A 16,425-nucleotide genomic window follows, 5' to 3' on the forward strand; every position below is an offset into this window, starting at 1 on the left:
AAACTCGCTAGACGAAAGGCATTCGCTAGCGAAAGTCTGTCTCGCAAGACGAATTTTCCTATGGGCTTGCCTCGCAAGACGAAAAATTTCCACGATTCCCCCCCCCCGTCAAACCACTCTTCCCCCATTGGTGCTTCGCAAGACAAAATTTTCGCTATACGACAGCACTCGCAGAACGAATTAATTTCATCTTGCGAGGCACCACTGTACTACTGTTTATTAACTTCTGCCACTCACTAACACACTTTAGTACCCCAGATCTATGACAATACACTGGGCACACCCTCTCTTGCAATGCTGATATTGTGACTGATGTCGATTGATTGAGTTCCAAATCACAAAGAGGAAGCTACAAGCAAATGCACGGAGATTTCTTTATTTTATGTATCCAAGGAGACAAGGTGGCAAGAACTCATGTAAGTGAAAAAATGTATACTTCAAACTAAAATAAAACACAGGTTTTTTAAAAAAATAAAAAATAGAACACCTAAAACAAATTTAGAACTGGGTGTAGCCAAGTCTATTGTAGAATCCCCATTCATTCACTCCCCATTCAACATGGGTGAAAACATAAACTTGGGTATTTCGAGCTGGCAGCTGTGGCCACATAACTCCTACATAGGCTCATATTTAATGATCAAGCATAATACCTAATCAGGCTTACATTCATTCTAATGATGGGAATTAATATAAAACCTGAAAAACACAGCTCCTCATGCAGCTATAATTATCAATGATTGAATACTTCTTCCCAGACTCCCAGTGCAAGAAATTGTTCGTGACTGCAATGACGACGACGACGAAATATTCTGTTCCTTAAAATGGAACAGAGTGACAGCTAATTGTAGCTATAGTTGGAAAATAGGAATTAAGAATTTTAATCATTTATCCTTATTAGCTGCCCCCTAGTGTTCAACTCAGGCCTAACCACAATGATATAGCACTTTGGTAAAAATATGCAAATCAGTAGCCCCGCACTGGAAGCTAAGATGGAGAAGATCTCCACGGCCACCATGTATTTCCCCTTGGTGCTCTGGTAGGTGGGAACGAAGGACAGCCAAACACTGCAAAACAGAAGCATACTGAAGGTGATAAACTTGGCTTCATTGAAACTGTCGGGTAATTTCCTGGCTAGGAAAGCCACAGTGAAGCTGACAACGGCTAGGAAGCCCATGAAGCCCAAGACGCAGTAGAACATCATGACTGAACCTTCATTACATTCCAGAACAATTTCTTCAGTCATTGAGTGCATGTCAAAATACAAGAATGGGGGAGAGGTTGCCAGCCACACAGCACAGATGGTGCTTTGAATAAGGGAGCACGATAGAACAACGGAGAAGGCCAGTCTTTTCCCTACCCATTTCCTCATCCTGGACCCAGGCTTGGTCGCCGTGAAAGCCATGATCACAGTGATGGTTTTGGCCAACACACAAGAAACTGCCATGGAGAAGATAATGCCAAAGGCAGGTTGTCGAAAGAGGCATGGGATCTTCTCAGGCTGGCCAATGAATAGGAATACACAAAGGAAGCAGAGCAGTAGGGAGATGAGGAGACCGTAGGTGAGGCTCCGGTTGTTGGCTTTGACGATGGGCGTGTCTTTGTGCTTAATGAAGACTCCAAGGACCAGAGCTGTGAGGAGAGAGAAGGAAAGAGCAACAATGGCCAAACTGATCCCCAAAGGTTCGCCATAAGACAAGAAACTTAAATATTTTGGAATGCATGAATCCTGGCCACGGTTTGGATATTGATCTTCTTGACATTGAATGCAGTCATCCATGTCTGTAAAAAAAAACATAGCTTTTTATATATGGTAGCCCCATATATGGGGCAATACATTAATAATTCCTTAAAATTCAAAAGTGCTCTACGAGGGCTGATCTTTGAAAGCTAAATTCCTGACCTAAAAAATGTAATGATGATCCAGAGAAACATTGTACTTGGAACATCTCATATTAAGCTTCAGACAAACTCATTCTTAATCCTAAAACTGAAGTTGCCTTCTCTCTTTGCACAGCACAACCTCAAAGATAGTACCATCTCAGCTTTTATTGTTCAGTCGTTCAGTCGTGTCCAACTCTTCGTGACCCCATGGACCAGAGCACGCCAGGCACCCCTATCCTTCACTGCCTCTCGCAGTTTGGCCAAACTCATGCTAGTCGCTTCGAGAACACTGTCCAACCATCTCATCCTCTGTCATCCCCTTCTCCTTGTGCCCTCCATCCTTCCCAACATCAGGGTCTTTTCCAGGGAGTCTTCTCTTCTCATGAGGTGGCCAAAGTACTGGAGCCTCAACTTCAGGATCTGCCCTTCCAGTGAGCACTCATGGCTGATTTCTTTAAGGATGGATAAGTTTGATCTTCTTGCAGTCCATGGGACTCTCAAGAGTCTCCTCCAGCACCACAATTCAAAAGCATCAATTCTTCGGTGATCAGTCTTCTTTATGGTCCAGCTCTCACTTCCATACATTACTACTGGGAAAACCATAGCTTTAACTATATGGACCTTTGTCGGCAAGGTGATGTCTCTGCTTTTCAAGATGCTGTCTAGGTTTGTCATTGCTTTTCTCCCAAGAAGCAGGCGTCTTCTAATTTCGTGACTGCTGTCACCATCTGCAGTGATCATCTACTTCTTCTTCTTATTGGGATATAGTGTAATATATTTTGCCTTTTCTCAGATGAGGTAGTACACACAATCAGTCATCATATCATTCTTTTTCTTGGCGATATTATGGATACCAACCATATATTTATTTTATAAAGCTTTTGTACATGATATTTCTTACCTGTCTTATTTGAGATCTTCCCTTCTGGACAAGGCAAACAATCATAGCAACAAAATGGTCTCCCTTCCTTCTTAGCCCTCCTGTAACCGAGACGACAGTTGTCATTGCATAATGAACGGGGCAGTGTCTGTGCACGATTGAAAGACATAATGCATTTTAACATTCAGAAAGTACAATTTTGGAGTTTGGATATCATAGGTTATTATACATTAAGAAATTGCTTGATACTAGAAAGCCAGAAATCCTTTGGGGACATTCTACTCATGTGTAAAACCAACGGAATACAGGTATGACTGCACTAAACCTCCTCTGCCCTGGCTTCAGCTTTTATTCCTGTTGCTCTTCAAGAGTTCTACCAGCATTCAAAATCACTCAGGGAGCTTCCATGAATATGTTTAAAACCAATAAAAATATAAAGCATTGTAGCTTCACAGCATGGCCAGGGGAGAACTTTGAGAGGGAGGGCTTCTAAATCAACCCTAACTATAGAAAGTCAGTGTAAGTTACACCAACTCTTTTTTGTGGGCTAAGTTCTGTTGGCTTGCAGATCACATGACCAAGCTGAAAGGGATTTGAAATAGGTGTAAGTCTCTCCTTGCCCCATCCCACCTTTGTAATACACCTTCCATGCTACTGGAATTCCACCTTGGGGAGGGGGGGGGGGCGCTTACACCAGGTACAGATACCGAGATAATAGTCCAAAGCAAATTCCAGTTGCTCAACTAATTCAAGATGTAACACAGACTCTGACTCACTTTTCATGACTAACCCCAACACACAGCAGTCACCCCAACATTAATTCGCTGACATGCCTTAATAACTTATATAGTCTGCACTGGGCAGTTGCCAAAGTTCCTGCCTTGGCTGACCATGCACCAATTGACTGATCTCGTACAAAGGGTGTTTTGTGCTCATGAAGGAAATAAACCCCTTTGTCCATGTCCAGTTCACCCAACAGTTGATATATCTGGAAAGGAACACAGCCCCTACCTGGTTGAATTTGCTGGGCCATATAATGTCATCTGTAGAAATGGTGAGCACTTTGTCAGTATGAGCTTGTGGGTCTATTTTTCCAACTCTCACTCTAAGAAAAGATTGGTTTGGGAATGTGATCCAATTTATGATATCAAATCCAGCAACTAATGACCCGTTTTCATCAAAGGATACCTTTTCCCCAGAACTGTTGTTAAATGAAACATGTCTCAGGTAGTGGTGGAGCTAAAGTAGGACAGAAAAGACACAGAGAAGAAAGCATTGCGGAAGATATTAAAAAGTAAGATTGCATGGTGGTGGCAATATTTCACAGCTGAGTACTGTGATTAATGTGTGTTTTAGAAGCTTTATGCACACTGATCATATTGAAAAGTCTAAATATTAAAGGACATATGTTGTTTTAACAACAACAAATTCAATCCATGAGCATGATATTTGAGAGTGCCTTAAAACAAAACAAAACCAGAACTAGGGATAAAGGTTTTTTTTCTCCCCTAAACTGTATTCTACAACATGCTATTGACTGAATGTATTTGGTGTTAGTTTGTTCTGTGGTGCTTCCCCAATCCTGGCACATTACTGATGTCTGGAGGGGCTAACAGCACAACAAAAGTGGGACAAAAAAGAACCAGAACATTTGTGGTGTATGAAGTTACTGGATTTCAGCAGGAAGTTACAGGATAAGTGTGGAAATGAAGCAACGTGATTGTCCCGAAACTTTTGCAGCCATAGACAGTACTGAAAGGCGGGTTGCATAGGAGTGCCTTGAAAGAATCACGAGAGAAAATTATCTTGTATGTGCAATAGAAAAACAATGATCTGGAGGTGCCAAAACAGCAGCCTGTAAAGGAAGGTGAAAATCGAACCCCAGGTAAGGAGGCGACGGGGATGTCCATGTGCTTCTTTACACATTGCAACCTTTATGGTTGTGATGGATGACTGTTGAATGCTTTTACATGCAGAAGTAAATCCCATCAGGGACGCGGGTGGTGCTGTGGGTTAAACCACTGAGCCTAGGGCTTGCTGATCAGAAGGTCGGTGGTTCGAATCCCCATGACGGGGTGAGCTCCCGTTGCTCGGTCCCAGCTCCTGTCCACCTAGCAGTTCGAAAGCACGTCAAAGTGCAAGTAGATAAATAGTACGCTGTCTCCCTCGGCCAGTAAAGCGAGATGAGCGCCACAACCCCAGAGTCGTCCGCGACTGGACCTAATGGTCAGGGGTCCCGTTACCTTTACTTAAGTCCCATTAAGTCATGTGGGACTAAATTATTGATGACTGGATACAAGGCATTCTGAGAGTAGGAGTGGGGGGAAACCAAAGATGGATCCAAAATTTGGTGAAGGTCCCAATATGGGCATCTCTTTTGCAGAGCTGGAACTGGCACAGCAAAAATAGTGAGAAGCACCACCCCACTTTCTGCCCTGGAGGGCACATACAAAGGTACTCTTTCAATTTGCCCCACTGCTTGCTAACCAGGAATGTATCCTACCTTGATGCAGAAAAAACAATGCTGTGTGACTAGTAATAGTGACTTGCGAATTTCCTGTGAAATAGAAGCTATAAGAAACCATCCTAAAATGCTTGGTAATAATTCAGTTTCCTACACTTTCTGATTAGTTTTGCACCTACAGATGTGGATAACAATGCATTAATCGGATGAGGGTATTACCTGCCACGGTTGTGTCCATCCCCTTCTATTTGCCGTCACTCTCTGCTTGGATTTGAGAAATTCAATGCTGTGCAGAGCATGCGCCACAGCATAGACAGCATTGTATATGCTATAGCTGTGGCCAGTCATGCTCATTTCAAAAACTGTTGCAGGCAGAGTCTCCAGCTTCTCCTCCCCAGTGCAGATTTTGCTGTCCACATTGTCTACTACAGATTTGAAGAACGAACATTTAAATGCATGTTCCCAGAAGTCTCTGATAAAGTCATCTCCTTTTGTCAAGGTAGGATTTCTTACTTGAAGGAGTTTCTGGAATCCTAGCAACTCACTTGAATGTATTGCAAAGGATATGGCTCCATGGATTAACTCTATGCCACAACTTATTGGAAAGGAAGGCGATGTAAAATCCATCTGGGCTGTCATAATCCAGACCTTTGTTTTCACTGGTATATCAAAAAATTCTGAGGAGCAGACTGATGTTCTCACATAAGCCATGGTCTGAATTTCACCATGTACAACCAAAGCACTGGCAGTGCTACCCATGATAACCTTTACAATTTGAATCCCATAGTCCACCATTACATCGGCATTACTGGAAAATGTTGGTTCTGGGATTTTGTCTATGAAATCAAAGCAGATGCCACTCTGAGAGAACTTGGGAAGTACATTCTGTACAAATCTCTCACCATTACTGTCATCCAAATAAAGTATCCCAATCCATGTCCACCTGAAATGAAGCAGTAACTGGAGCATGCCCTTATACTGATGGTCCACATTTGGGAACATCTGGTGGAAGAAAACTCCTTGTATTTTGTTATCCGTTATTAGGGCAGAGCCATATGAAAGCTAAACAGCAGGAGACAGGAAAAGTTATTTCTAAGACAATGTTTTCCAAAGTAAAACAACTTTTGTGTTGGGGTGTGTGATGCAAAATGACCATGCATCTCCCCAAATATCTGCTGAGATCCCATCCAGATTACATCTTGTTACTTAAGCGAATATTTATAAACTATGATGATTCAAAATCTTCTCAGTTCCTACAGGTGTGATAGACTGAAGAAGGCATAGACACTGGGTTTGATCCAGTGCTTACTGTCCATCAGCTGTATTGGAAATGAGATCGTTTTTGGTGATCTCTTTCCCCACTGCAGTATGCCACACAAACCAAACATTGCTAACGAGAGCCCCCTACCCCCACCCACACCATTTGTAGACGTGGGCATGGGGAACTCCAGAGTGGAAGAGGGATGGTAAAAAATGGCCCTTCCTCCCAGTTGCACTGATAGATTCTGCTCTATCTGCAAAGAATCACCACATGGTATTATTGTTATTTAATGCATCCACACAGAAGATTAGCTACCAAGCTGCGGTAGATATTCCTCAAGGGTTGCAGACAGGAGCACTGAGGTGCAAATAGGGCAGGAGCTGGGAGGCCAGTAGACCAGGTTAGGGCAGCAAACTGTGTTTGCACCCCGTTTATCTTCCCAACATACTGGAGATGAAAAGCACATCAAGAGATGAAGAGCTAAAGATGTTTGTATTCTGTTATGCTTTGAACTTGGATCATGGCACACTGGTTCGAAACACTGGCCAGCAGCTTTAGTTTAGGAACATTACATTCCCCATAACTTTGTTTATATCCCTTATTGGTTTTTTGTTTGTTTCTTTGTTTTAGAATTTGCTGCGACATGGAGTTGGCAGCCAAAATATTTCCTGAAATTTCATTATTAGAGCTACCTCTTACTTACCTACAACAGAAGTGTGTCTGGTTCCAAACAATTATTTTAAATGATCCCAAGCAGAATGTGGTGCAGTTCAAGGCTAAATATGATGGAACACACAATATCCTGGAATTTTCCATTTATTTTAATATTAACTAATATGTTGCATAAAAAAATTGTAGTTTAACATTTAAGTTATTGTATTAATGTTTAATTTTTTTTTAAAGTCCCTGTCAGAGAATAATGTGGGGGATGGATGGATGGATGGATAAATAAATAAATAAATAAATAATCATTTTTTTTTAAAAAAATGTCCCTCTCTCCATCCCTCAGATCCCATATCCAACAAATATATTGTTCCACAGATTGTTTCTGAAAGTCCCCTCAGATCTAAAAACTGAATAAAACAAAAGATTATATTTGGCCTATCAGAAACTAGTTGCCCTTTGGATCCTAGCCAATATCTGCAGTTCAAAGAGTAACAAAAACCTCCAAGAATGTAGAGATGTAGAGAAATGTTCTTGATTTCCCTGTAAGTGGTTATACGCATGAATACCAGAATAGCCAACTCTGAATCAACTGTAAATACTCTTTTTCTTGGACAGAATGTTATGCCTAAAGTGAGCAAAAGGTGTTCCTATTTATCCCAAACCCTCTTTATAATCTTCTCCACAAGAAAAACTTCACCTTGAAGAAAGCAGGTTAGACAATAAGCTCTCTAAATTCCTGCACTTTATGTGAGCAACTTACCTGTGGGATCTTGTAGTTATACAGCATGACTGCCATGTTGAGATCAACATCAGAATTAGGTCCCCCAATGACTGCTACCAGTTCTTCCCGGATATCACACTTGTAGTTAGGAAAAAACTTGCCCTTTGTGGAGAGAAGCTCCATGGAGGCAAGATATATGGATCTTGCACTGAATTCACTGTTGCAGACATGGGCACCCAGGCTGACGTTGGCTAAGATCTGGGGATTTTCATTTATTTCTTTTAAAGCAAAAACCAAGGCCAGGATATGCTGGTAGTGCTGAGTGAGAACTCTAAAATGAAAGAAATCGCCACATTAAAATGAGTGTGCTAGAGATTTCAAGTCAATACTCAATTGCTAAACATTCTTGCACTATATGGCCAAGTAGAAAATTCTTTCCAGTAGCACCTTATAGACCAACTGAGTTTGTTCTTGGTATGAGCTTTCGTGTGCATGCACACTTCTTCAGATATCTGATATATGGTGTCTGAAGAAGTGTGCATGCACACGAAAGCTCATACCAAGAACAAACTCAGTTGGTCTCTAAGGTGCTACTGGAAAGAATTTTCTATTTTGTTTCGACTATGGCAGACCAACACGGCTGTTGTTGTTGTTGTTCAGTCGTTCAGTCGTGTCCGACTCTTCGTGACCCCATGGACCAGAGCACGCCAGGCACGCCTATCCTTCACTGCCTCTCGCAGTTTGGCCAAACTCATGTTAGTAGCTTCAAGAACACTGTCCAACCATCTCATCCTCTGTCGTCCCCTTCTCCTTGTGCCCTCCATCTTTCCCAACATCAGGGTCTTTTCTAGGGATTCTTTTCTTCTCATGAGGTGGCCAAAGTACTGGAGCCTCAACTTCAGGATCTGTCCTTCTAGTGAGTACTCAGGGCTGATTTCTTTGAGAATGGATAGGTTTGATCTTCTTGCAGTCCATGGGACTCTCAAGAGTCTCCTCCAGCACCATAATTCAAAAGCATCAATTCTACGGCGATCAGCCTTCTTTATGGTCCAGCTCTCACTTCCGTACATTACTACTGGGAAAACCATAGCTTTAACTATACGGACCTTTGTCGGCAAGGTGATGTCTTTGCTTTTTAAGATGCTGTCTAGGTTTGTCATTGCTTTTCTCCCAAGAAGCAGGCGTCTTCTAATTTCGTGACTGCTGTCACCATCTGCAGTGATCATGGAACCCAAGAAAGTGAAATCTCTCACTGCCTCCATTTCTTCCCCTTCTATTTGCCAGGAGGTGATGGGACCAGTGGCCATGATCTTAGTTTTTTTGATGTTGAGCTTCAGACCATATTTTGCGCTCTCTTCTTTCACCCTCATTAAAAGGTTTTTCAATTCTTCCTCACTTTCTGCCATCAAGGTAGTATCATCAGCATATCTGAGGTTGTTGATATTTTTTCCGGCAATCTTAATTCCGGTTGGGGATTCATCCAGTCCAGCCTTTCGCATGATGTATTCTGCATATAAGTTAAATAAGCAGGGAGACAATATACAGCCTTGTCGTACTCCTTTCCCAATTTTGAACCAATCAGTTGTTCCATATCCAGTTCTAACTGTAGCTTCTTGTCCCACATAGAGATTTCTCAGGAGGCAAATGAGGTGATCCGGCACTCCCATTTCTTTAAGAACTTGCCATAGTTTGCTGTGGTCGACACAGTCAAATGCTTTTGCATAATCAATGAAGCAGAAGTAGATGTTTTTCTGGAACTCTCTGGCTTTCTCCATAATCCAGCGCATGTTTGCAATTTGGTCTCTGGTTCCTCTGCCCCTTCGAAATCCAGCTTGCACTTCTGGGAGTTCTCGGTCCACATACTGCTTAAGCCTGCCTTGTAGAATTTTAAGCATAACCTTGCTAGCGTGTGAAATGAGTGCAATTGTGCGGTAGTTGGAGCATTCTTTGACACTGCCCTTCTTTGGGATTGGGATGTAGACTGATCTTCTCCAATCCTCTGGCCACTGCTGAGTTTTCCAAACTTGCTGGCATATTGAGTGCAGCACCTTAACAGCATCCTCTTTTAAAATTTTAAATAGTTCAGCTGGAATATCATCACTTCCACTGGCCTTGTTGTTAGCAAGGCTTTCTAAGGCCCATTTGACTTCACTCTCCAGGATGTCTGGCTCAAGGTCAGCAACCACATTGCCTGGGGGGTATGAGACCTCCATATCTTTCTGGTATAATTCCTCTGTGTATTCTTGCCACCTCTTCTTGATGTCTTCTGCTTCTGTTAGGTCCTTTCCACTTTTGTCCTTAATTGTGGTAATCTTTGTACGAAATGTTCCTTTCATATCTCCAATTTTCTTGAATAAATCTCTGGTTTTTCCCATTCTGTTATTTTCCTCTATTTCTTTGCATTGCTCGTTTAGAAAGGCCCTCTTGTCTCTCCTTGCTATTCTTTGGAAATCTGCATTCAATTTCCTGTATCTTTCACGATCTCCTTCGCATTTTGCTTGTCTTCTCTCCCCCGCTATTTGTAAGGCCTCATTGGACAGCCACTTTGCTTTCTTGCATTTCTTTTTCATTGGGATGGTTTTCGTTGCTGTCTCCTGTATAATGTTACGAGCCTCCACCCACAGTTCTTCAGGTACTCTATCCACCAAATCTAAATCCTTGAACCTGTTCTTCACTTCAACTGTGTATTCATAAGGAATTTGATTTAGATTGAATCTTACTGGCCCAGTGGTTTTTCCTATTTTCTTCAGTTTAAGCTGGAATTTTGCTATAAGAAGCTGATGATCTGAGCCACAGTCAGCTCCAGGTCTTGTTTTTGCTGAGTGTATAGAGCTTCTCCATCTTTGGCTGCAGAGAATATAATCAATCTGATTTCGATGTTGCCCATCTGGTGATGTCCATGTGTAGAGTCGTCTCTTGTGTTGTTGGAAAAGAGTGTTTGTGATGACCAGCTTGTTCTCTTGACAGAACTCTATTAGCCTTTGCCCTGCTTCATTTTGATCTCCAAGACCAAACTTGCCAGTTGTTCCTTTTATCTCTTGACTCCCTACTTTAGCATTCCAATCCCCTATAATGAGAAGAACATCCTTCTTTGGTGTCATTTCTATAAGGTGTTGTAAGTCTTCATAGAATTGATCAATTTCGGTTTCTTCAGCACTGGTAGTTGGTGCATAAACTTGGATTACTGTGATGTTAAAAGGACTGCCTTGGATTCGTATCGAGATCATTCTATCATTTTTGTAGTTGCATCCCAGTACAGCTTTCGCCACTCTTTTGCTGACTATGAGGGCCACTCCATTTCTTTTACGGGATTCCTGCCCACAGTAGTAGATATGATAGTCATCCGAACTGAATTCGCCCATTCCTGTCCATTTTAGTTCACTGATGCCTAGGATGTCAATGTTTATTCTTGCCATCTCATTTTTTACCACATCCAGCTTACCAAGGTTCATGGTTCTTACATTCCAGGTTCCTATGCAATACTTTTCTTTACAGCATTGGACTTTCCTTTCGCTTTCGGCTACCCACCTGTATATGGCCAAGGTTGAGGAACACATGAATGGATATTGACATTCACAGCTCAACTTTTGACTTACATGCATATTATTCAAACAATATCCCTCTTTTGGTAGCTTTTAGACAGCACATGCAATATATTTAAATCCAGGTTATCTGCTATTGTAATTTTATTTCATTAAATAAGCTATAATTGCCCCCCATCTCTTCTGACAAATGTGGATAAAATTTGCAGGCATTGTAATATCTACAGACTGAATACAACCAACCCACAGATTTTGAAGACTATAATAGAATCTGACCAGCAACAAATATTACCAGGATAGATATGGTACATTTAAGAAAACCCAACTCCTTACATGAGATCATCAAAAAGTTCAGGAGAGGGACGGTTTCGGAAGAGAAACGTACTTAAAAAACGGAAGATATGAGAAATTATTCCACCAATTATGAGGTCTCCTGACTGATAATACTTGTGATGAATAGGAAGAGGGTGACTAACATTGCATCTAGAAATAGGAACCTTGCACACTGCCTGAGGAAGCAGTACTAATACCAACACCGCAAATATCACCATACTGCATGAAAAACTCCTTTCGAGAAACAAAACAACCTGTTCCTACATCAGCAAGTCTCTGGCTTGAACGCACACTCACTCAGAAGACTGAAGCCAGGGTGATATGATACAAAGTTTTAGCAATCAGACTGATGCAGCCCTGTGCACCTCAAAGCCCCAGCTCTGAATGGCGCAGATGATATTAAAAGCAACCCTCTATCTTGCTTTGATGTTTTGCTACTGGACACTGGAACTCTCTGTAGAACTGGAGAAGTAATCATAGTTATTGTCATAATTGCAAGAGAGATAATAACCTGCACAGCATTGCAGTCTCTGAGACAAGGTGTGTGTGGGGGGGGGATGTTTATCACAATCCAGCAACAGTTCCTATTTTATCCTCCTTAATAAGACATCAAAAGACTAACAGTAAGAAAATAAAATAAAGACCACAAGGACCTTCTTTCAAAAAGAAAAGTAAAAGGCTCTTAAGCGATAGCCAGTTTGCAAGATTGTGTGTGCATTCCAAATTATGTTAGGTTTTCCTAATGCAAGTGGAGATATCCATTGTTATATTATTAATTAAGCTTTCACAATTCCAGTAGGGTTTTGTTGAATTCCAGTAAAGAAAAAGTAGGCGATACCCTTGATGGCAGCACTGGGGGGGGGGGATGGGAAATTTCCATCAGAATTGGGAGGTGGGAGGTTCAAAAGTGTCCTCTTCCAGCAATGGCCCTTGTGCTTCTCAACTGACTGGAAAACAGCTGATAGTCGTGAAAAGTGGACTAGTCTGCAGAAAAGGGGTGAACATTTTCTGGAGCCCAACCTTCTTCATGCTGTTTGACCCATCACAGGTTATGTTGTGGGCCACGTAAGAGTGGGCAATGGGCAAGAAGCAGCCTGGTGAACAAAGATTGCACACTTCTGAACAAGAAATAGAGTTTATTCCAGACTATGCATACTGGCTAGATAATGCACTGGACAGGTTTTCTCAAAGGCCTGTTGGGGGCTATGTATATTGGCTGGAAAATGTAGAAATTCCCTCTTCGTGGAAGAATTCTATGCATATGGAAGCTGAAAACACACACACAGTGGCTAGTTGTTGTGCCCAGTAACCACTCAACTTACATCAACATTGTTATAAGAATCCTAAGATAAAGGGTAAAGGGACCCCTGATTGTTAGGTCCAGACGCAAACGACTCTGGGGTTGCGGCACTCATCTCGCTTTACTGGCCAAGGGAGCCAGCATACAGCTTCCGGGTTATGTGGCCAGCATGACTACGCCATTTGTAATTTGAGGACCTGGCCCCCGCATGCAGAAATAAAACTCAGTGACACAAAACATTTTGGTTAATGGAAGGAAAAAGGACACAACTTTTCATTGGTTACAGCATGTGAATTGTATTGGCTTAGGCATTGGGTTGAACAAACTACAGTAGACTCCCCCCGCAGAGCATGGAGTCACTCAAGGGTTAACCGCCCAGGAGGTGGAGCCTGTTGATGCGAAATACAACTGGAAGCTCCACCCCTGAAGTCACCGGGAGTCGTGTCATGGCCCTAGCCACCAACAGGGCGTCGGACAGGATCCACGACCGCCGGATTCCTTACGGAATACCCAGCAATTGGAGGGTTAGGCGATGGCCCGAACCTTGCCCTCCGATACCACACTTAACCCAATGCCTAACCGCCAATCTAACAGAGTTGTGACAATTTGCTATGAGGTAGGCGAAAAACCAAGAGGCTGAGCCAATTTGCCAATTGGAGAAAAACTCCTACCAGGCCCCTTGCACCAACAAGGAGACCAACCGAAGTCCATAGCAATGTCCTAACCAGAGCCAACCTAAGGGAGGGTGGGCTGGTGATCCGACGAAGCAGCGACGCAGAATGGCGGAGGTCGCTGCCGCGGCTGCCCTAAGAGCAGCTAAACCCCGCCCCCTCACCAGCCCTATTGGCTGACTGCTAGGGGCACGGCGCGGCAGCCGGGCAAGGTAAGGTAGGTAAGGCTGGGGGCGAAACGGCCCCACGATGATGCGGGAACCGGCTCCTGACCACAACGCCTCCCCTCCCGGAGGAGGAGAGGCTTTCTGGCGAAACCAGAACAGCGCACGGAAACAGGGTGTCATAAATAAAATGGATGATCATAAGTGCACAAGCTTAAACATACATACATAAGACCATAAACTGCATGTCTTAAATAGTACAGGAGAGCAATCCTGAAGCCATCTTGACTCTTGATGACCCCAAATATTTCCTGTGCAGAAGGAAATATCTTGGAAAAACCTCTCCCCATAGTTCTTTTCACTTACAAATCCTTCAAATCCTGCCAAAGGGGCACATTTTGTGTATGAATAGGGTAAGACTGTGAACTGGATTCAAGAACTAAGATATTTAATATTTCAACAGCATGGCCCAGACTGGCCAAGGTGAGGGCAGCCAGCAAACCTTATCAGATTATCTTGACAAATGGGAGACAAGCTACACACTCGAATTTCTGGTGTAGACCACCTCTTTCTGTGATGCTTTTGGGTGGTCTTTGGCTAAGGGACTGGGCAATTTCAAATGTATTTAAAAGCTGCAACACACCTTTGTTCTGAGTCCTCACCTCCTAGTGGCGGATGGGGGAACTCTGTTGCAAGACAGAGAAAGCTCTTCCTTGCTTCCTTTCTCCTGGTTCCTGCCTCCACTCACTTTTCTTTGACACATAACCCCATTTTTTTCTACAACGTTATATAAGTGGGGATGCGGGTGGCGCTGTGGTCTAAACCACAGAGCCTAGGGCTTGCCGATCAGAAGGTCGGCAGTTCAAATCCCCGCGAAGGGGTGAGCTCCCATTGCTCGGTCCCAGCTCCTGCCAACCTAGCAGTTCAAAAGCACATCAAAGTGCAAGTAGATAAATAGGTACCACTCCAGTAGGAAGGTAAATGGTGTTTCTGTGCACTGCTTTGGTTTCGCCAGAAGCGGCTTAGTCATGCTGGTCACATGGCCCGGAAGCTGTCTGCGGACAAATTCCAGCTCCCTTGGCCTATAGAGTGAGATGAGCGCCGCAACTCCAGGGTCGGACAGGACTGGACCTAATGGTCAGGGGTACTGTTAAATGTTCAGAAAAAGTCAGAAGCCCAAGGCAGTATAAGTTCCTCAACTACGTTTATTCAACATTCGTCCAGTGACAACAGCTCACTGCTAGAAAAACAAGAACAGAACGCGCAGGACTCACACACTAAAAACCCCAGCAAAGACTGCCAGGTGGCAGTTGGCAGTGCCTGCGCTTACTTCACATTAGAACATTCGTCTACCAACGCTTATACGATTGGTTAGAACGCGCCTGGAAAAATAAAATGTGTTGAATGTGTAACGATAGTGAAAGGCCACCCATAAAGGAAGTCATGACTCTCTTAACTATCGCCAAACCCTCCTTGTCGATCTGGGAGTAGTTGTGCTCCACCGATGTGAGAGTTTGTGAGAAGTAAGCCACTGGAACTTCCCTCCCGTCTGGGAGCTGGTGGCCCAGTACTGCGCCCACTCCATAAGGGGAAGCGTCACAAGCCAACACCACCAGGAGTTTTTCATCTAAGTGTGCCAACACTGAGTTGGCCTCGTCAACGGTTAGCTGCTGATAAGCTTGTGCTAAATCGAGCTTTCCAAAGATCTTGGCCCCAGCTAGGGTTGCTAACACATGGCTCACTACAGGAACCGGGTACGTGTGGTCCTGTAAGGCCTGGTTCAGGGTGCATTTGTAATCGCCACAGATACAGACTGAGCCGTCCGCCTTAACCGATGTGACGATTGGGGTTTCCCAAGTCCCCGAAGTGACCGGCTCTAAGACCCCTTGGGCAACTAAGCGATCAGCCTCCTCATCGATCCTGGGTTTAAGCGCAAACGGGACTCTACGGGCCTTGACCCAAATGGGTTTCACCATGGGGTTCAGCCGTAGGGAAATTGGGGGTCCGTTGTACAGAACCAGAGTTCCATCGAAGACTAATGGAAACTCCTGGCAGATCAATTTGAATTCTACCCCTGGGGAAATCTGATTAAGCCCTGAAATGCCTAAGCCTAATGGACCGAACCATGCTAGGCCTAGAAGGCTAGTGAAGGGACCTTCAGTTATGATGAGGTGCAAATTCTTGGTGTACTTCTTAAGATGGACCTTGAAGGTGCCCATACCCTTTCAATGGATTCTCTTTCTTTTGAAGTCCAGCAGCACTACGGGGGCCAGGCGGAGAGGAGGACCGCCGTCAGGGCAAAGCTCTTTCAGAATCTCAGCAGATATTATGGAGTGGGATGAGCCGGTATCCAACTCCATAGTACACAGGGTTCCCTCTAGCCTGAATTGCACCCTAAGCTTATTGGACCCTGGGGGAGGAAGTTAAAGTACCCTGGCTGAAGAGGTGGACTGTAACTCCTCCTCTTCGTAGGCCTCGTGGACATGTTGCTTGGGTCGTGCTCTGGAGGTCTTGGAGCAGCAGACTCGCCCAATGTGCCCAG

General features: G+C 43.6%; 1 protein-coding gene across 1 annotated transcript; it reads right to left on the reverse strand.

Annotated features, from left to right (window-relative positions):
* Positions 1-877: 877 nt before the first annotated feature.
* On the reverse strand, positions 878-11,966 carry LOC117061970 (vomeronasal type-2 receptor 26-like). Its single transcript, XM_033174985.1, has 6 exons — positions 11,749-11,966; positions 7,913-8,090; positions 5,445-6,287; positions 3,773-4,000; positions 2,783-2,909; positions 878-1,779 (listed from the first exon to the last, which is right to left on the reverse strand). Exons 1-6 carry the CDS (start codon positions 11,964-11,966, stop codon positions 878-880), a joined length of 2,496 nt encoding a protein of 831 aa, XP_033030876.1.
* Positions 11,967-16,425: the final 4,459 nt, after the last annotated feature.

Source organism: Lacerta agilis, chromosome 17, assembly GCF_009819535.1.
Source record: "Lacerta agilis isolate rLacAgi1 chromosome 17, rLacAgi1.pri, whole genome shotgun sequence".
NCBI lineage: Eukaryota > Metazoa > Chordata > Lepidosauria > Squamata > Lacertidae > Lacerta > Lacerta agilis.

Coding starts and splice junctions, on each gene's coding strand:
- LOC117061970 (XM_033174985.1), bottom strand. CDS start 11,966: ATGGTGATATTTGCGGTGTTGGTATTAGTACTGCTTCCTCAGGCAGTG. Junction 8,091..11,748: donor GAACTTTTTGATGATCTCAT/GTAAGGAGTTGG, acceptor TGTCTGCAACAG/TGAATTCAGTGCAAGATCCA. Junction 2,910..3,772: donor GGCCCAGCAAATTCAACCAG/GTAGGGGCTGTG, acceptor AATCGTGCACAG/ACACTGCCCCGTTCATTATG.